The 21,156-nt window shown below is 38.0% G+C and overlaps 1 protein-coding gene across 1 annotated transcript in view; it reads left to right on the top strand.

Annotated features, from left to right (window-relative positions):
- The first annotated feature begins 2,951 nt into the window (after positions 1 to 2,951).
- MYO3A (myosin IIIA) overlaps positions 2,952 to 21,156 on the top strand; it is a 105,907-nt gene continuing 87,702 nt past the window's right edge. Inside the window, exons 1-2 of the mRNA XM_030228286.2 lie at positions 2,952 to 3,119; positions 7,944 to 8,078. Coding sequence (XP_030084146.1) covers positions 2,952 to 3,119; positions 7,944 to 8,078 — 303 coding nt within the window. The remainder of the gene's footprint in view (positions 3,120 to 7,943; positions 8,079 to 21,156) is intronic.

Raw genomic sequence — 21,156 nt, 5'->3', positions numbered from 1 at the left:
GCATCCAAGTCAGTTGAAGGTCTATTAAGAAACTGTTGGGAGGGAAAAGTTTATTAGAAAGTTGCATAGTTAAGTAGTATGAAACAGTGGTGAAAATATTGGATTAACATATGATATTCTGTGTGAAATTCAGCCTCCATCATGCTTTCAATCCAGCTGGCAGAAGCAAAACCAATTGCTTATTCCTGTGTGACTGTGTTGTCTCTAGTGCTCTGTGGCCTTGAATAAAACCCTCCACAGGGCAGTTGGTTTGTGTCTGAAGCTTTGGGTGTGATAAATGTACTTCACTGAGTTGCCTTGGCAGCAATGAGATAGTCCAGAGGCAATATACTATGTTCTTTAGCAGGCTTCCCCTTCCCTCTCCAAACTGACTAGATGCTGAAAATGATGGAGAATGCAGTGGTCTGTCAGCACAGCTGCTGAGCAGGGCATCTCTGGGTATCCAGGCTATTTCTAATATTTGTCCTGAAGTCTGCTCCATAGGGTGCGTATGTTTGATGTGAAGCAAAAAGTCGCTTAGGAATGGCGCAAATAAATTCTCACCCAGTTTGTTCTTATTACTGGCACCAGATCCCCCTCTCAGATAAAAAAAAACCACCAACCAACAAAGAAAAAAACCCCAAACCTTGTTTTTTTGGAACTCCAAATCTATTTTTTCCTTGCCCTGAATATCCTGAATTTAATTGCTGTGTCAGTCTGTTTGGCTCTCTCAAACTTACAGGACAATGTACTCTGTGATTTAAACTTTTTCATTAACTCATTAGGAACTATAACTAACCTGACAAACTAACATGCTCAATCCCCTTTTGCCTAGATCAGTCTATCATGTGAATTCATTTATGCACCATTCAAGCCATAAGGTTTTGTAATTTATAACCTATAACTCTTAATTTGTACACCTCCAAGCAAAACCAAAAAAGTAAAACCTAGCTGGGGGTAAGAGACTGCTTATCCTTTCTCCTCTGTCATGTACAAGTGTTCCCTTTATCACACCAAGTAGCAGGAAGGCCTCAGCAGTCCAGCTCCTCTTGGATTTGCTTCTAAAGCTTTTTGGGTAAGCTGATATTTTATACCTTCCAGCTTGGAGGTTTGGCCTATACCATTTTTTATAAGTTAGCAGATTCTAGGGAATCTGCTAACTGCAAACAGGAAAGATGACAGGAGACAGAGATTTGCCAATGATAATGGTGTGTAATGCTCACAATGGCTCTTGAGCTCTTTCAGGCTGCCTGTGCCTACTTGGTGCTCTTGCTTTGACTTACTAGCACTGTGCCCAGCATGCATCAGGCCTCCCCAGCAGGTTAGCCAAAATCTGAGCAGAAGTTGAGTGAACTATCACACTGAACACACCAGAAGTATTTTGAAAAGTTCTTTTTTTCCTAGCGGTTCAAGGGTACATTCCCAGCTTAGAGGTTTGGATCAAGTTATAAATTGTGGTGTCTTTTAAGTAAATTTTTTATGGTGAAGGGTATGATAAATTATCCAGTTGGTTGGGCATCCAGACATATTCCAGGAGCAGTCCAATTTATTGCTGAAATATGAGGTTAAATCATTATCAGCTTTGACAACTTCACTGAGATGTAATAAAACATTATCCATCATCCAGAACAGAACACTTGAAATCATTCTATTTAATATATTTTTAATAATAGAAGTGAAAAATAAACAATTTATCTGCAGGGACTTGTTCTTAAACTTGGTGAAAGTAAGAAAACATAGTATTCATTATAATTTATACAAGTTATCATTTTGAATCTGTAAATTAAAAGAAAGAACTAGGATGAATATTTTTTTTTGGAATAGCACTCTTAAATTATTGAACTAAGTATGACAGCAACTGAATGCCTATTTTTTAAGTAAGTGGTGACTTTTCTTAAGACTAGATGGTGTGCAACTGTTGTGATTTTCAAAAGAAAACAAAAGCACATGGCAATTTCTCTAGCATTTTTTCTCTGGTAGCCAAATAGCACCTGCAGGATCACATTTCCTTAGCCCTTTAACAGTTCTCATTGTACCAGTCTCTGCAGACAAATAAGCAATTGATACTGGGAGTCAATGAATTTCAGCTTCATTCTGTCAATGTATATGGAGTTAATGGAGCCTAGGAGGCTGTCTGAAGTACCAGGTTGGAATGTTACTTCTTTGGAGTGTTCTACTTCATTTAAAATATCCCTGCAGCAGGGTGGTCCTTTGCTTATTTGAAGATTCAGGGTATCAGAGTTCCCAGCTTGACTCTGGCACAGTCTAAATATGTGAAGCTGTTCTTTGAGTTCCTGTGTCAGAAATGCTCATCTTCGAAAGGAGAGAAACAAATCTTCCTTTCTTCAGTGCTGCATATCTCCTACTGCCTGGGTCAGAAGCTCCTGTGTTTTCTTGTAATGTGAGACACAGCAGGCTCTAGATTTCAATGGAAAATTACATATTATGTAGAAAATAGCCTGTATGTAGACAGGCTTCAATATGGTTTGGATGCCTCAGTTCTTATGAAAGCAACCATTCATACTGTTTAACTTTTTTCCTCTTATAAAAAAAAAAAACCCACTAGTTACAGGTTTAGTGGTATCCAGTAAGATCTTAAAGAAATAGTTAACCTCAATTTAAAATACTAAAGCCTCGAATAAGAAATTTTGAAATGCTATCATTATTGAAACCCTCAAAGCAAGGGTTTGAGATTATGAATCTTCATCCCTTTATCATCCCAAATTTAGTTATTGTTGTGTGTAGTCTCCTAATTACAGCAGAGTTCAGAAGCCAATTACAAAGCATTTATGCATGAAGTGATTAAAAAACACCAACAGAATTACTGTACTTGAGCACTACTTTAAAGACAAAGAAAAAGAAAGTTGTGACTCACTTGTGTTCTTTTTTGGGGGAAGAAGTGGCTTGACCTGCTATTAACCATTTGTTGAGTGAACACTGATATCTCTTTTTCCTAGGAGCCACCATTTGAGATGCTTCCATTGTCTGGGAAAACAATAGTATTTGACAGCTTTCCTGATCCTTCAGATACCTGGGAAATAATTGAGACTATTGGCAAAGGAACTTATGGAAAAGTTTTCAAGGTGTTAAATAAGAAAAATGGCAGTAAAGCAGCAGTCAAAATTTTGGATCCTGTTCATGTAAGTTACTTAAATTACTTGGTTAATTGTGGGTTTATGTAGTCTTTTTTTTTCCCTCCTAATCTTTGTAGATAATTTGTATTAGAAGTGACTGTGAAATAAACCATTTCAGCCTGCTATGTATCAGGCTAACTCTCAATTTTTCTTAACATAAGTGATCTTGGAAGTGGTTGCTTATGGTAAAAGTCCGAAGTATACCTTATCTTTGTCGCTTTTACTTTGTTACTCCTTCTCTCTTGTTTTTGGAAGTAGAGCTGATTATTTTCCTTTTCAGTATTAGGAAGCCTAGCTTATTCTATTTTTACTGTTGTTCCCTTTCCTTTTTTTAAGTTTTTGACATACTGGCCAGTAAGGAAGTTATGTACTTCTAAGTGCTTACCTGTACCTTCAAGCATCTGAGTACATGCTTGTAGCTGAGTTGCATGCTATGAGTGATACCTCAAAAATAAAATAGCATACTTTATTGTTATTATTGTTCATTCTGTGTTTTTGGAATGTGCCAAAATAAGTAGGTGTCACAGAGGAATCCATCTTTTCAAATGGAAAATGCAAAGGGATTAGCTCTACACACAAAGCACCAGGCAACTGGGAGGTGAAATTATGAAGTTGTAGAGCACAGTTTTGTTTTCAATAGCTGACATTTGTTGGGTGGCAGATTAATGCTCAAAGAATAGGGAAGAACACTAGTCTGGTTTGTAGAGGCTGACTTCAGTGGTGCTGCATGTGGCTTGGGACTTTTCTTAAGACAAAAACATGGGAAAGCAGCTGTTCCTAATTTGGAGGCCCTTTTAAGTTCATCTGCTGCACTCTCAGTATAGGTTTATAAGGTGTGAGCTTCCATGGCATGACCTCTGGGTAGGAATGGGCTAGCATGCTGTGCTGTGGGGACCCTACAGGTCTGGACCCTCTCTGCTGAGGTCTTCTACCTCTGCACATCACACAGTGTCAGATTATGATCCCATAGACACAAAAGTCTGTGAAATACATTGGTGAAAACATAGTGTCTTCCATTATCTGTGCTATGTTTCCTGCTGATCTGCTTTTTATTTCAGCATGCTTTCAAAGCACCAAAAGGATGCTCATCTCAATTCAGTACCACAACCTCTTCCAAAGTAAACATAACTTGCAAAGTGATAAGCATCTTGATGAGTTCAAATGTATTGGAAACTATTTTTGACTCTATTGCTTTCTGTAAACAAAGCTCTTGTGCTTACAATAAATAGGCATGACTTCCTTGCAATTGGTGTTCATCTAAATGCCTGTTTGGCAGGAAATGCTTTTGCTTTCCTATGCTTCAGAAGTGTTCTGGAGTGATTCTTAAGTGGCAGCTGACTATGGCAGGAATTCCTGAAGAAATCAGTGAAACTTTCAATGTTCTGTACACTTGTGAGGTTGCAGAAAAAGATTAAAGAATGATAGTAGGAAGAAAAAAGACACAGTAAAGTTGATGCTAGAGGAAAGAGAAATAGATTAAGTAGGGAAAAGGAATAAAATGTAAAGGAGATGGAAGAAATAGAATGGATAAAGATGCAATATAAGAAATTGAAGATGGGCAAATATATAACTGATGGAAACAGGTTCCTTATTTTAATGAAAAAGTGGCAGTAGTGCAGTCAACATCAGTCTTCCAAGACTTGACTCTTAACTAAAAGTTTTACCCTTTTTATTCTAAGAACACTATTCTTCTTTGCCCTCTTCTATTTACAGGGTGTCTGGAGTAGCTGCTGTACCTCCATGTGACTGCTAAAATGACAATCCTGTATTGGAAATAAAGTGAAAGCAATAAATGAGTTCTTTTTATTTAAACTGAAAGTATTAATAATGGCTGCAGAGGGAGCCATTGCAATAAAGGAAAAGATACTTTATGTATTTTCTTCTTTACATTTTACAATTCTTTTTCTTTGGAGATTGTTTCAAAATTGTGCCTCTTGAGATGTAGATGGGAAACAAAGCAGAAGAAATATGGTTTGGTTTAACTGATGTTTTGAAATTAAACTGGGAACCTACATTATCATGGATGATATATGACTGAAATAAGCTTTTAATGTTTAATCCTGTAGAGGACAGACTCTTTTTGCTGGATAATAGCTCAGCTTTTTAAAACTGAAACAGGAAAGCAAAGGTGTTGAAATGAAGATGGAACAGAGAAGGCTTAGTCTTGTCCTCAGGACTATAAGTAAATACCATTGTACTTTAGAACTCTTAGCCAAATTATTCTATATATAGGATGAAAATTTTCAGTCTGCCATTTCTAATACAGTTTTTTTAATGAAGGTAAATATGCTAAATTCAACTAAATATTTCAAGCTTTTTTTCTTCAGAAAATACTGAGGAATATTTTTCTTTTTGGTAGGCACAGAATGAATATTCTATCATTAAATTTCTCCTTATAGTTGTAAAAAATCTCATAAAATCCAAGTACCCCTCAGGAGACAGAAGCCTCTATGAATTCACAGTAGGATAGTGGGCTAATTCTCTTTTTGGGGAAATTCCAATTTCCCCACGGCAGTCCAAACTATTGTATGCTTTGTTTTTAATTTTTGGCTTTTGACTGTATTTCTTCTTTATTTTGTTTTGGCTAGATGTGTTTCCTGTCTTCATCCCTGCTTCTTTCTATTTCCATTCTCTGCCACCTTCAGTACTTTGGTTCCTTTTTCCTTCATTGTATTTTTTTTTTCCTGTATTCTGTGTTGTGCTGGGGAAAATTACCTTAAAGAGAGTGTCTCCTTTTTTTTAGAAAGAGGAAAGTTCCTGCTGTTTTTGAATTGTTCCAATAGCAAGACCTCTAAAATCCTTCCTTGTGAGAAGACTTATCCTGGTAATCTTAATATGAAAGTTTAATGGGCTGATTCATAAAGATACTGGTGACAGAGGAAGTTCTTGGAGAACAGTCAAGCTGTTCTGAAGACAAAAGGCTCCTGTGAGGAACTTGAATAGGACAAGGGAGACCTGTGTAAGAAACAAGTGAGCAAAGTGCTCCTGGGGCAGGTGTGTTGAACAGAATGAGAAGGAGCATCATTCGTTGGGAATACAGAACATCCCCTTTCTCTGCCATGGTCAGTTCTTTTTGGCTTTGCTGAGATGGGTTTTTGGCACTGAGCAGAGCTTTTCACTGATATGAAATCCATTCATATGGATAGTGTAGTTCATAAGGGAGCCTTCTTCTAGAATGGATTTTTCACTTCTTTTTTGTGTAGTTGTAAATAGCAAATTGTATTAAAAAATGTTTTTAAGTCTGAAATGAATGTGTTAACCTTTTTTTTTTTTTGAGATCTAAACAAAGAGGGTAAAATGGCTGCAGATATTTGCCTTTATCTGTTGTCAAGAGGGATTGAATATTTTGTCAGCATGACTCAAATGCAGTGTAATCATCATCCCTCAATGAGCAATTCCAGTGCACAGGTGGAAAAGGTTTACCTGAGTCATCCAATGCCTGCTAAAGCCTGCCAATGCCTGTGTCCATTTTTGCTCTGAAGGGATTTGCATAGCTCCCAGTGCATCTGCTGGCAAAACTGGTCCTCATATCTCACCTCCAAAAGGATTTCCCTCACTAAGTAACCCAAGGTCTGTAATGAGACTGTGTCAAAAAAACATGATTATTGTAGTTCAGTAGCAGAATCCAGAGAGACCGTGGATGTCACCAGCTTCTGTGACAGTAGAAAATGAGAAGAATTCCCAGATAATTCTAGAAAGTGGGATGACAAATGAATAAGATGTGGTTGCATTCATACTTGTTCATGCACAAAGAGATAGAGAGGTAGTCCCAGCTGCACCATTTCTAGTTGGGGTTACCATTAAGACTAAAGCAGTAACACATAATTTCTTAAGGCATATCTACCTACTTGTGGATTGCTCTGGCTTTGCCTTGACATCACAGAGTAGTTAAGACTGGAAGGGACCAGTGCTGGGGTCATATGATCTAACCTCCCTGTGCAAGCAGGGTCTTGCTAGAGCACATGGCACAAGATTATATGCAGAGAGTTCTTGAATCTCTCCAGAGAGGGACACTCCACAACCTCTTTGGGGAACCTGTTCCAGTATTCTGACACCCATGCAATAAAGAATTTCTTCCTCATATTCAGGTGGAACTTCCTGTGCATCAGTTTCACCCATTGCCTCTCATCCCATTGCTTGGCACCACTGAGAAGTTCCTGAATCCATCTTCTTGACACCCTCCCTTCAGACACTTGTAGAGATTGTTGAGGTTCCCTCTCAGTTTTCTCTTCTTGAAGCTGAACAGGCCCAGCTTCCTCAGCCTTTCCTCATAAGAGACATGTTCCAATCCCTTCATTATCTTCATAGCTCTCCTTTGGACCCACTCCATTAGCTCCATGTCTTTCTTGTACTGAGGAGCCCAGAACTGGACACAGCACTCCTGGTGTGGCCTCACCAGGGCTAAGTAGAGAGGCAGGATCACCTCCCTCAGCCTGTTGGCAATGCTTTTCCTAATACAGCTGAGGATCCCATCAGCCTTCTTGGACCTCAGGACACACTGCTGGCTTATGGACAGCTTGCTGTCCTCCAGGACCCTTGCTCCTTCCTGAGGGCTGCTCTGTCATACCCAACATGTTCATTAGTTGAAATTGACGAAGACGAAATAAAATTTTAAAAAAGAACTGTATTCTATTCACTAAACAGAACCAGGCTTTGTTGTTCTATAAACATTGTATTTGTGTTCTATTTGTTTTTTTTTTTTCTTTGTATCATTTCAGAGTACATTTGAATTGACAGAAAATACTTTGTGGTTTTTTTAGTTTTGTGCGTTTTTTATGGCTATCATTATTTATTTGTTAACTGCTATGTATTTCTCATTTGTGACACTAGGACATTGATGAAGAAATTGAAGCTGAGTACAACATTTTGAAAGCTCTCTCTGATCATCCCAATGTAGTCAAATTCTACGGCATGTACTATAAGAAAGATGTGAAAAATGGAGACCAGCTATGGCTAGTTCTTGAGGTAAATAATACAGAAAAAAAGGAGGTATATTCTAGTTGGTATTCCATTGTTTAGTATAAACTCAATGAATGAGATGCAAGTAATTTTGTAATTTTTTTCAAGAGTAGTTGCATGCAAAGTGATAAATGCTGTTGTTTAGTCTTTTTACTGTTCTGATTAAATTGTTCAGTGTTCTTATCTTGATATTACGCTGATAGTCCTGTGCCCTCAGAATTAGGATATAAATTCTAATAAATTTACAGGATTTGCTACCTAAAATATTTCTTTGGTGAAAGGCTTGCCTTGGGAATCTTCTTGTAGTAGCATTTTCTTTAAATATCACTAACATATGACATAGCTGCTAAAGAATACAATATGGTGATTTTATTCCCAAATAAATTATAGAAGTTTTTAAACTGAATTCCTTTTTTCCTGTGGGAGGTAAATGCACGCATAGATAAGTAAGCCAATAAAAGCAGCTACTGCCCGAATGCTGTTGACAGCAGCAGGAGAAGAGCACTTCATTTTCCTCAAATTAAGTTCAGAGCACGATGTGTTTGTCTTTAGTTTTGAGTAATCTGTGAGCAAAAGTCTTGATCATTACAGTTTCTATAGATTCCCAGCCTGTTCTATAAAAACTTCCTCTTGTATCCAAAGGAAAATGAAGAATATTTCTGAGAGGAATAGTGGTTTTTCCTAGCTTTTCCTAGAAATCAAGACTTCTGCTGTCATTTAATCAGAGTTTGATAAGGTTAAGATTGAAGAATTGATTGTATTTTGTCAGCTAAGTAAATACAAATCTCCTACCAAATATCTCAATGATACAATGGTATCAAATTCTAGAAACAAGCTATCAGCAATGTGTAAGGTCTAAAAAAAATCTATTCCAAATTCTTATGTGTTCCATTGGAAGATATTTTTAAGAATGGTTTGCATTGCAACCTAACAAATTACTATGTTAGGTTGACATCAAAAGGTGTAAGGTCTTTGTGAAGGGAGCATCTTGGAAAATCCAGTGTCCATTGTGTCTGCTGGGCATTGGAATCTCCCATCTGTCAAACTTCTGGTCTATAAAGGATGAATGCCAAACAGCCAGGCTGAAACAGACTGGGAGGAAACAGTCAAGTCTTTATATATTAGCTTTTATATTTCGCATGGAATTATTTTCTTTATGTGAAAAACACGAGCCTACGTGTGGAGAATGTTTTATATTTCAGTCTTGGATGCTTTCTGTCACTGCATATGTAGATCTGTGAATGCAATGAATTTTAACTGATATGTGTAGATATGCATAAGCAGGAAAATAAATTTTAGTATTGACTTTGGTGAAGCTTTCCTATTAATAATAGTGTATGTGAAGGAAAACTGTCATGAAACAGATTTCTCTGTTTAAGTGGCATCTTCTTATCAGCTTGTGTGCAGCTTTACAGTTAGAGTTTTCTTTTCACAGCAGCAGTTAATGTGTCCTGCAGTTTATAAGAATGAGTATCTTTTCATCATCTCTGTTTTGTGTTCGTTGATGGGATATGTGGGCAAGACAATTTGGAGAGAAAGTTTCTCAAATTCCAGTAGGAATGGGTTGTGATAGATGGTAAAACTCAGCATTTAGTAATGAATTTAGGATCACCACTGCAGGTTACCAAAAAAGTTATTCACTGGAGCATTTGAATCCATATATTTTGATGTTTGGGTTTGGGGTTTTTTTCCTAGAAGAAAAAATCTTCAGCTTTTTAAGATGTGCCCCATGCAATGTATTTTTAAGAAAACTGCCTATGGGAATGAAAGTGAAACAAGAAAACATCTACATAATGACAGTACTCTTGACTCTCAGTTCAGAAAGGCCTTTCTCTCTGTAGGCTGCACTCAAATAAGCTGAACATCTGCTCCTCCTTGGATGTTCTAATCACTTTTATAGTATGGAATGTGGCAGGAAGGAGGATTCCTGATGAGTTCATTAAGCTTTGCTCTGTGTGACCAGAGACTCAGGCAGGAGAAATTGTCCTACTGAGTCCGTGTTGGAAAGAAATCCCATACTTGGGATGAATCAGCTTAGCAGTTTGGTGTCAGCAGACAGCAGCATGATGACACAGCTGAGGCTGAGTGTACTGTAACCCATTTATTTCTGCTCTGGATGTTAATTCAGAAGGGAAAATATCTGAGATAGTTGGAAATCATCTGATGGAAGATGGAGCAGAGAGGAATCATATCAGGCCCCTAGAGGTAGGCATGTAGGTCTGGGAGAGGTGGAGAGAACAAAAGGCACAGGCCTTGCCCGGTGCAAAGAACAACCTAGGCAAGAAAGAATGAAGGCTGAAAAGCCATAGCAAGGTAAATGGTAGGTATTACACAGCTTTTACTTGCTGCTGTAAACCAGAATCATAATGCAACATATTTCTATATAGTTCACTTCCTACAGATGTAGGAAGCATCTCAGTCCATTTTCAGGAGATGCAAAATTATACATACCCTATTTGAGATTAATTTGGTTTAATTTGAGTCACATAAGTATGCTAGTGTATTTTATAGTCATCAACATATTTGTGTAGGAAATAGAGGAAGCATGCATTATTTATACAGTAAAAAAACCCCAAAACTTATTTAATGGGCTAAAACTTAGCTTGGTAGGGGAAAAATTTTGGAAGGAATGACTTTCCACCCAAAAATGCAGTTTCGTAATATCAAAGTGTATTGCAGAAACCTCTCACTTCTGGAGAGGTAGTGGGAATTGCCAAGAAGTGTTACAGAAATACATCCGTTTCATTCTGCTGAATGTCAAGGCTGACAAAATGTTCTTTTTAGTTGTTTTTTGGGCTTTTTTTTCCCTGAACATTTCAAGAACATTAGCAGTGTCCTGCTGAGTTAGGCCAATGGTCCTTGTAGCTCAACTTTCTGTGTACTGTGGTGGCACTGGATGATGCTATTTAGGAAGAGTTTGTTGTCCAGTTTTTGCAGTCCATTTCCCTCATGCTTTCCAGCAACCATGATTGCTGTATTAGATGTCCCAGACTATTCCATTTAGTATCATGACACCTGGACAGGCCAATGACCCCAGGTCTGAGAAGCATCTTTTGAACTTCTGCCAATCACACGACACCCTTACTGGAATGTGGAACTTGACAGACAGCAGTTAGAAGGAAGACAAGGGGGCAGGGGGAGGGGAAGTAAGTTGGCACACCTGAGAGACAGGATCACACCGCAACATCATCCATTTATGGACACACTAAACCTGATGATGACACTGGCATGCTCTACAGTCTCCCCTCACAAGCATGCAAGTTGAATTTTAGCATCACTATAATATGCTGATTTCTATTTATATAATATTCCACGTAGTAGAATATCATACTTTCAACATTGCAAAAATGTTGCTAAATCTAATTATATTTCAGTGTGAAGAAATTTAGACTCCTGCTCATATGAGAAGGGGGAATGTGTTACACTTTCCAGTGGCTTGCAGGCTCTATTTTCTAGCCAGCTCTGTTGTTAAAAATTACCTACAGAGTAGTTGATGCAATTTATACAGGTGTATAGTCCAGATTGAGTGAACCTGACTTATCTTTGTTCTCATGTGGAACCTTTTGTTGATCAAGTGTAATCTTCACCAGACAAATCACGTGGGAGTGTAGAGTAGCTTGTGCTTGGAATCTGCTTCTCTGAAGAGGTGTCATTTTAGCTGTTCCCTTTTCTTCAGCCTTTTAACATGGGAGAAATCATTGAATAAATTGCTAATTTGTGTAATTCTGGATTTTTTGCAAAGTGTTATACTTTGTGTTTCATTGTCTAAATGTTTTTCTTGATGTTAATTGAACCTGCTAACCAGACACTGATAACTCAAAAGAATTACAGAAATATTGTCATGATGAATTATTTTGATTCAGTTGGCAGCTATGTTTGCTGATTTATGATTTGCCTGAAGTGATTCAGATTTTTTTACTTACCTTTGATCATTTAAAGTTAAAATTAGGAGGAAAAAAAATGAAATGTACAAATGTCTAAATTCTCTTTTTAAGTCCTTGGGATGCTTTAATTGTGATGGGGTTTTTTCAGAAAGAAGAAAAAAGTCTTAAACTCAGTAAGTAGAAGCTCTCAGGAGTTTGAATTAAACTAGAATACAGAAAACTAGTGCATCATTTCACCTGCCACTCTGTCTGCAAACACAGACAAAGTGAAAACCCATGGTTAATCAGAGTATGGACATTGTAACAATTGTAAATGTAGCACCATATGGAAAAAAGGAATAAAATGCCAGTGTATCAAACTGCTAGCCTGCTATACCAGGGTTATGTTGGTCAATTTCTATTAGTTTACTTCTAGTAAAGCTTGTCAAAATGCTTGTAACAGGGTAAGAGCTGAGAGAGAACCGGCCAACAGACTGTTACTGTGTTATGGGAGCAGAGTAGCCCACCAGTGCAGCTCCTGCCCAGTTACCAATCACAAGGGCAGTTTTTTTGGTGAGGTGTTTAAATGAAATGAGAACGTAACAAGCTGAGATCCCTGATAGATCTCCTTTCTGGTTTTATGGAGATCCTTTGGAAGAACTACCACTGTTGAGTTTGCCTAGAGATGGAGAACCCAGCACAATGTGTAGAGTATCAGTTATTCACTCCTTTCCTGTCAGAAAAGTGACTCTTCATAGTAGAGAGCTTTCTTCAAAGAAAGCCAATAGAACACATAGCTTTGGAAAAGGAGAACTGAATGGATAACAGAAGTCAGTTGTGATCCCAATCAGCAGTAAGTATTTGTCAGCACTGTAGTACAGGAGAGTTGTTAAGGAGGATTTGAAGGAGGATGGTGCTATGGTTTTGTGATTTAGCTGCTCCTTCAAAGCAGAATGGAAAACATGTTATGCCTGCAGATACCCAGTAATGGACACCCCTGTGAGCTGATCAAGGATAGAAGTAGATCTCTTTTTCCATAAGAAATTGTATTAGCACTGCTAAGGGCTTTGACAAGTAAAGCATCCAGCTCATGTTTGATGTGATTGAGAAAGGGCAGCCAGCATGAGGGTTCACAGGAATAATGGCATGGTTGGAGATGGTTGGTTAGGGATAAGTAATCATTAAAGCCAAGGGAAGAAGGTGTTGCAAGAACTCCTATATAAAATTAAGAATGCTGTACAATAAATGTACACTGCTGCATCTGGCCTAGAGTGCTGTTGCACTGCTGTATCTGCTCTTTGGAGTGAGAAATTTAGCAAATCAGATGCTTCCGCATGTTTGCAAATCTAACTGGTCACAAAGAGAGCCTTAGAGTTCATAGAATATTTATAAACTTTCCTCAGAGATTTATAAATGAACAGTGACAGCACGATTTACATGTGTGTCAGAGAAAAATGAGTATAATTAATGCCCAAATTTTGTGTGGTTTATAGTCTTGGATCCTTCACTGACCTACTATATGTGAAAGAGCTTCTTGTTGCCTTTTAAACATTGTATGTAATTCTAATAGAGGGGGATGCTCAGAGAAGTGCATCCTCCTTATTTAAACAACAAAAAAAATCCTCTGCTTTGTTATATAATGTTCTATCTATGGAGTATGTTCATGTAAAGGAATAACAATCTCAGCACGACCAGTTGCTGAGGGGATGGGAGGTTTTTTTTTCCTAATACAGAGTAATGCAATTTTAGGTTGCAGTGTGGTTTCTACAAAACAGGAGCAACAACTGTCTAAAGATCCAGTCATTGGTATTTTTATTAAAAAAAAAGAAAGAAGACTAAAATATTTCACTGCTGTTGCATACCTTAACTTGAGTTAAGCTTCAGCTGTTTGAGAGCTGGAAGTCGGGGTGACGTAAAATATAAAGAAAGACAAGAAACTGTACAAAACTAAATATCACCCTGCTCCTCACCCTTCCCAAAAAAACCCCAGTGAAGTAAAACAAATCCAAACCAACCATGACAAATGCTTTGACTTTTACAATCACCTCAATTTTTGCAGTAGATGGCAATATATTTATGCATTTAATTTTGCACATTAATTTTGATTTTCTAAGCTATATAGGGAGACTGATAAGTTCTGTGTGCTAGGTAAATAGATCAATATGTTTTTAAAAATCTAGATAATCTTCCTTGACCAAGCGTGTGATGGTTTCACCTCATTCCCATATCTCAGTCTAAAAGGGCAAAGAGTCCTGTAGCATGTATGGAATATTGGCTTTGTGGAGGGTCTTGTTGCATTGGCTGTGTGGGGGTGGCAGCACACTCTGCCAGAACCAGATCCATCCCCTGCCCCTTTTCCAAGCACCTCTTCAGGGGGCTGTTCATGCCCAAGCAGGCTGGGCACAAAAAAAAGCAAAGCTCAGGGCAGGATGGGTAGTGCTGCCTTCTCTCTGCTGAGACTTCCAGCGCTGTGTAAGAGTCCCGATGGCCGGCAGTAAAGCATTTTCTCTCCATTAGCTTGATCTTTTCCCTTTCTCAACTGATGGTCTTGTCACTCTTCATGGCATGTCTCTGTGCATGGAAGAGGAAGAGAGGAGGGGCTGTCAGTGCTGTAAAGCAACTAATTCTTGTTCTAGATGTGCAAAGATATTTGGTTAAAAATACTGGCAGCCTTGGGTTCTGCAGCCTAAAGAGAAAGCACAGAGCCTGGGAAGTTGCTGATCATGCAAAAGTTCAGCAAACAAATTCATGCCATTTAAGGTGTTGGGACTTCAATTGTTGAATTCCATTTGACTGAAGATTTTTTAAAAAAATCATATGATGGTAATGAATCAAGAAGCATTTGGGCAACACTCTCATTCACATGATGTGAGTCTTGGGGCTGCCTTGTGCAGGGCCAGAAACTGATCTCAATGATCCTTGTGGGTCCCTTAAACTCAGAATATTCTATGATTCTATAAGGAATGGGCAGAAGGATAGAAACTGGTATCATTTTAATTGCTGTGACAGTTTAGCAAGGGTGGGAAAATCCAAATTCAATCACCTGATTCTTTTGGTGAGGCCCCTCTGAGCAATGAGCAGTGGCTGGAGTCAGCCCCACAGGAATTTTCCTTGAAGCAAGACCCAACAGTCTCTCTTTAGCTTCTAAAAAGATGAGCCTACCTGAGATGAACTAGAGACATCACTGTATCAGTTACTTCTCTTTTGCATGAAATAGAGAACCCCGTGGTATGGACAATTTAATAATTTATTTAGGATTTTCCTTTGGCATGTTTACAGTATGCTTTTGTTAGATATAGGAGTTACTATATGCAGATGAGTTTCCATTTACAGGAATACAGGCAAGTTATGGAGTTCAAAAAAAGCTTTGAATGGAAGTTGTGCTGTTTAATGGAATATATAATAAGAGTTATAATAAGAAAACAGATATACAGCTGTTTGGATACGTGATATTTGCTATAAAACAGTAATGTTTCAGGCAATTAGTATACTGGAAAATAACAAGTCCATTTAGGTTTCATAAAAGGCTGAGTATAGGGCAGGAAGCTGTCATTTGCCTAAATATTATTAGCTATTTTCAAATGGCATATATAGCAGAAAAATTAAACAATTGAAAATTGCTTTTTCATATTTCTTAACACAGGTCATTTTTCAGAAATGACTTTGGTTATAATTGCTCTATTCAGACCAACACTGAATGTTTTGATCCATTACATGCCTGAACTGGGCTTGATTTCCCCATTTCTAATGTGTCCCTCTTTGCTTCCCAATTATAGCAATTTTTCATTCTTGAATAATGTCCTATTTTTTCAAGACCAAAGATGTGTGGCTACAACTATCATTTGATGCTTCAAACTTTTACTAAATACTCATAATTTCTCTGCATAATGAATATTACATAATACATTGTGGTTTGAACAGTTTGCATCTTTTAAACAACTGGTTATGGCCCACCTTGCTGGAGAATACTCACATGCAAAAACCTGGTTCTCAGTAACCTCTAACGATTTTTGCCACCACACAGTAAAGCAGAAGCCCAGAAAATAGTTTTACAATACCACAATTTAATTCAGCAGCATAGGAATAATATGCCTCTCACTTTCTAATATTTAACATCACTTTGCTTTCTGTGCATTTTATTTTTGAACACAATTTTTACCAAAGGTGTAAAGTAATTTAAAAACAAAATGAAACAAAACAGCAAAACCCACATTTGTGTAGTTTTTGACTAGATCCAAGATAACCAGACCTCCTTTACCTGTAATGGGGAATAGCATCATTCATTGAAAGAATGACTGGACTAAGGGTTGTTTGTTCCTTCTTTAAGGGTTTGCTCTCTGACACCTGATGATTAGGTGTGTAAATTCAAGTGTGATAGAACAATTTTGCTGCTTTTGCGCTCAGTTTACATGCTGGGTCTCTTTTTAAAGGGAGTGACTGAAGGTGCTCCAGTGGTAGGGAGAGGGGTCTCCCCCTCATTCTTTGTCAGGCAGAGGTGGATGAAAGCTGCTGACTAAAGGAGAAAAGTACTATAGCAAGGAACAAGGAACTGGGAGGTTCAGAAACAAGATAGGTGTCAGTGGTGATGAAAGGTTTCCTGTATTCCAGAAATAATGCCAGCATGTGTTGCTGCTGACTTTGCTGAAATCAAAGCCTGGGAGTAGGGAACTGCCTTACGCATACACACTGAGCAGGGAAAGATTGGCTTAACAAAACACTTTACCAAAACAAAATTCTGTCCAATTTAGTCTCTCTGAGTTAATCATTCCAGTGGTTCATTAAAAGAAGAAAAAAAGGAGAAGAAAAATATGGCTTTTGAGGTTAGCATAATTTTGTTCTTATATAAATTACCTTTAAGAAAGTCCTTCAGAATGGGCTTGCTTAGTAGGATCCTATGACAGAGTCCTCTAGCTCCTTTTGTGTCCCACACACTCCCATGAGGAGACAAATTGCCTTAGGGATGAGTGGGTTTCAGCTTCACTCCTTTTGTAAAAGCGGCCTTTAGACAAGCCCCATTGTTTGGATCTGTGCTTCCCCAGCCATGATTTCAAACTCAATGGGGAAGATTTCTATTGCAATAATTTAAATTACAGTGAATTAGGCTAAATTACTGTCTTTGTGTAGAAACACACGCATAAAATGGGTTATGAGTAGTGTGGACATGGCAGTACTTGGCACTACTGTCTGAACCCTGAATAATATAGAAATGATGCTACAGAAAAGGAAGGTGCTTTGAAATGTTTCTTAGCTGGTGAAGAGTGAACAAAAGCAACGCAGCTCTGAGCAGGAAATAAAAGCTGTGAAGTGCCTGCTGTTACCACAGGCTGCCCTATTTGCTTAGGGATTTCTGTGCGTGCTCTAGAGCCTCAGCTAAGGTTTGCAGCAGTCAGTAGAAATGCTTCTGTCATTATGGATCCCAAAGTTAGTCCCTGTTTTTCTCTCTAGCCAAGGGAATGGTTTTGCCCTCTAAATGTTATTTTTTCCACTGCTCCTTGTGCGTGATAAAATGATGAATTGCACTAAGTTTGCTTTATCAAAATCTTCTTTCTTTGTAAGATGCCTCTTGTATTTCCTCAGAAAATCCTGGCTTTTTGCTGACCAATGCTTCTCAGTTTTGTAGTTAGGTTAGCTCTTATTTTGCAAAATGACCCTTCCATTTATTTGATTATAAAAAAATTACAGCTGTGCTATGGTGTTGCCAGGCCATGAAGCTATAGTTGAAGCTCGTTCAGAATTTCTGTTTTAAATATATTTCACTCCCAGTTGCCTTGCAGAAAATTGCTTGGTACCACTTCAGCTGTATAATCTTTTTAAAAGATGTGGACAGGTGATACATTGATTTCTTCATTAGCAACTCGATGGGGATGTAAATATAACATAAAGACTGTGAAATATGGGATGGTGTAATGTAAAGTTTGCGTTGGGGTGAGCTAGAAGGGGAAATGAGCAGGGCTCTGTCCATTAAACCTTTGTAATAGCACTGTCACCTTCTTGCTTTTTTTTCATAATATTACAAATGTTTTAGAACAGAAAAATCCTTCTTTTGGGGATTAGGGTTTTCTTTTTCTTCTTTATGTAAAGCCTGTTTGGCTTCATTCAATTATGCTTGAGTTTGAAAACAGAAATTTAGGCAATAATTGCATAGTTGTGGCATTTCCATTTTGGCCATGATGTGAAGATATCTATGATCTGACCGAGAAATATGAGTTTGTGAAGGCCAGCATTGCATAAGATGAAACAGACAAACTTTTCCTCTGGCTGGCTGTCTTGTCAGTGCATGTGCATGGCAAAGAAAATGAGAAGTTAAAAACCAAACTGAAAGGAAAGAAATCAGAAGCAACAAATAAACACCCGTGAGGCTGTGACTAACACAGTCCTGGAGGTGCTAGATGATATAAGATAGCAAAAACATAAATACCCCATGGTTTTTTATCACTGGAGCAAAATAATTCAGGAAAGATGCCTGTTTCAGTAATATATTTTGTTCATGCTAAATTGAAAGCAATCAACTTTGTCTAAAAGCATAGAGAAACCATTGCTGTGGTTCCTTTCAGCTGTAGTTCCTTCTTATGGGTTGTCTTGTCCAGTTGTTAGGAAAAATAGGAACTACAGTGCACATCTTTCTTCCATTGGAGATGAAATTAGAACTGTGCTGCACAGACAGGAGCTATGTACTGAACCACTCGGCCCATTGAAGCAACTGATTTAGTTTCCTGTAAGTTTTCCCAAGAACCTTCAGGTATGGGTGGTAGGTGTTAAGTGCTGTCAGTGGAATGTGCTCTTTGGCAGTAATAATTATGAAAAGGTGTCTCATGTAGGCAGAGAGTAAGAGTTACAGCTGAGCTATGAGATGGACAGCCCATGGCAATCCTTGTTTGGAGAGAGAAGGCAAAGAAAGTGACTCTGAAAATGGCTGTATGAGGTAGATTCTGTTCTGTTCTCATAGAGAAGGCCTCTTTTGAAAAGAGGTGGAAAGAAATTTGAGTGAAAAAGGTCCCTAAATAGTTATTTTCACTCACCTAGGAAAAGAAAGGATGGTAAAATGGCAGCAGGGCAAAGATAATGGGCTTAGAGAGAGTATGCCTTAGCTGGCTTCAGGAGCTGGTGGGCACCTGTACTTACAAAAAATAATCTGAAAATACAAGAAAATACCAGGGTAGCTGGCAGTTCTTTAAACACGTTAAAATTAGCTGGTGCAGAGAAAAATAGAAGCACAGTAAGAGACTAGTAAGAATGCAATTTCAGAATGCCTTCAAATAGGAGAAACAAAAATGCTCTCTAAAGTGTTTAAAGACAACTTCAGAGGGTCTAAGGTGGAGAGTGGGAAAGACAAGGTTACTAGAGAAATGAGATACAGGAATACTTAGTATTTGTCTTTAAAAGCAAGGAAAAATAATGTCCTAGGGAAATACAGATCAATCTTCTTAATGTTGATACCCACGATGGTTCCAGAACAAATTAATAGAACATGCAGGACCCAGTAACATAAGTAGTCAACTTGGACTGAACAAATTGTATTAGTACAATGTAATCTTTTAACATGATAATGTGTCTTTTGTGAGGATTTTATGTGGTCCCAAGTGACATGTTTGTGAGGAAAATGTGGAAATACAGAACTTTCACAAAAACAATAAAGCAAATTACCTCTTTGTCACAAAACTGGATTTAGTTCACTTTTAGACTGGGAGAATCTCAAGTGGGTGTCTGCTTTTGGTCTGTTTCTGTTCAGTAATAACTTGAGTGATGAAAAGAAGTCCACATAAAAAGTTGAAGTAGATACCTAGTTTAATTACAGGCACATTGGGAAATAGCATCAGATTCACAGCTTTGAACAGCAGAGAATTTTTTTTGAATAACAGAAGAGAGATTCATGTAAAATACTGCTATCCATAGGAAGAAGAAATGGGACATACCTGACCAGGCTGTGGTCCTGCAGAAAGGGGTTCTGTGTAAAGTGGAGATTATTATGGTCTGCTCATCTTTTCTCAGCTGAGACAAGACTTCCAAGGAATTCTTGTATGCAGTTCGGGCAAAATGTGAGACAAATATCAGTGGAAAATTGAAGGCAGTCCAAGTTGAGAAAATGTGGAGAATTTCAAAAGGTTACAATAATTAACACTGTACAGCCTAAAAAAGAGAAAAAAATGGTGTCTCATGACAATAGTCTGACAGAGCTGGAAATAGAAAATAATGATAATTTATTATCAGATACTGCTTAAAGGAAGAGCAAAAGTAATGCAGTTTTGTTGGAAGCAATAAGGATTCAGGTTGGATAGCAGGAAAAATGCTCTATCAGCTTAGAGAAACACAGAGACAGGCTACTTAGAAAGACTGGAATCTTCCTCAATGGGAGATTTATAGGGGCAAGTTAGACATATGTCTGCCATATCTGAAAGTACCAGGTCTCTACACAGTGCATATGTGGTGGACTAAGTGATTTCTTGAGATACCTTTTTCTCCTCTGCTTCTGTAATTTTTTGATTATAAACCAGCAACAACTAAGAATCTTCTTGTTCTTCTAAGAATCTTCTGTTCTTACAGCAGTCAGTCCTGTAAAAAAAGGTGCAGTCAGGTCAGAGACTGGAAGTGCTGCTTAGGAGAGCAGGTCTGATTATTGATCTATTCTAAGAACAGGGAAAAAATAGAGATTAGTGCCTATGATGCTTTTAGCATTCCTATATGTGATAACATTAAAGCAAGGTTGGACTTTTTTTTATAACTGTAATTCATTCATGACATAAATTGTGCATTGTGTGATGTGCTGCCCAGTCATTTATGTCTGAGCAGCCTGTAAAGATAGGGAAGGAAGTAATTGTAGTTGTCCGATTGTTTGCATCCAAGCTACTGAAGTAAGATGAAAGCACCTTGACAACTGCAGAATGCAAGCAAACAGTACCTGACAGCTTAGTACAGATGCATAAGTCAGGAGCAGTTGGATGATTAAAGGCTCTAATGACCCCAGCAAAAGTGCAACTGATGGTTTTCTTAAAAGGGGAGCTGATACTGAATCTTCAATGGGCATCAGAATCGAGAGGAGCTGAAGAGGGGAAATGTGTAACTGGGTCAGGTGAAGAGTGACTAAGACCTAAAAAGAACATCTGCATGACTGTGATGCAACGGCAATTTTAAGTGACATTTCATGGGTTTAGGATCATACTTTCCTATTTTTTTTTTTTTTTTTTTTTTGCTGAAGATAGCTTAGCATACTAATAGCTCGATTA

This window comes from Serinus canaria, chromosome 2 (assembly GCF_022539315.1).
Source record: "Serinus canaria isolate serCan28SL12 chromosome 2, serCan2020, whole genome shotgun sequence".
Lineage (NCBI taxonomy): Eukaryota > Metazoa > Chordata > Aves > Passeriformes > Fringillidae > Serinus > Serinus canaria.
This window is presented reverse-complemented; position numbering and strand designations above follow the sequence as displayed.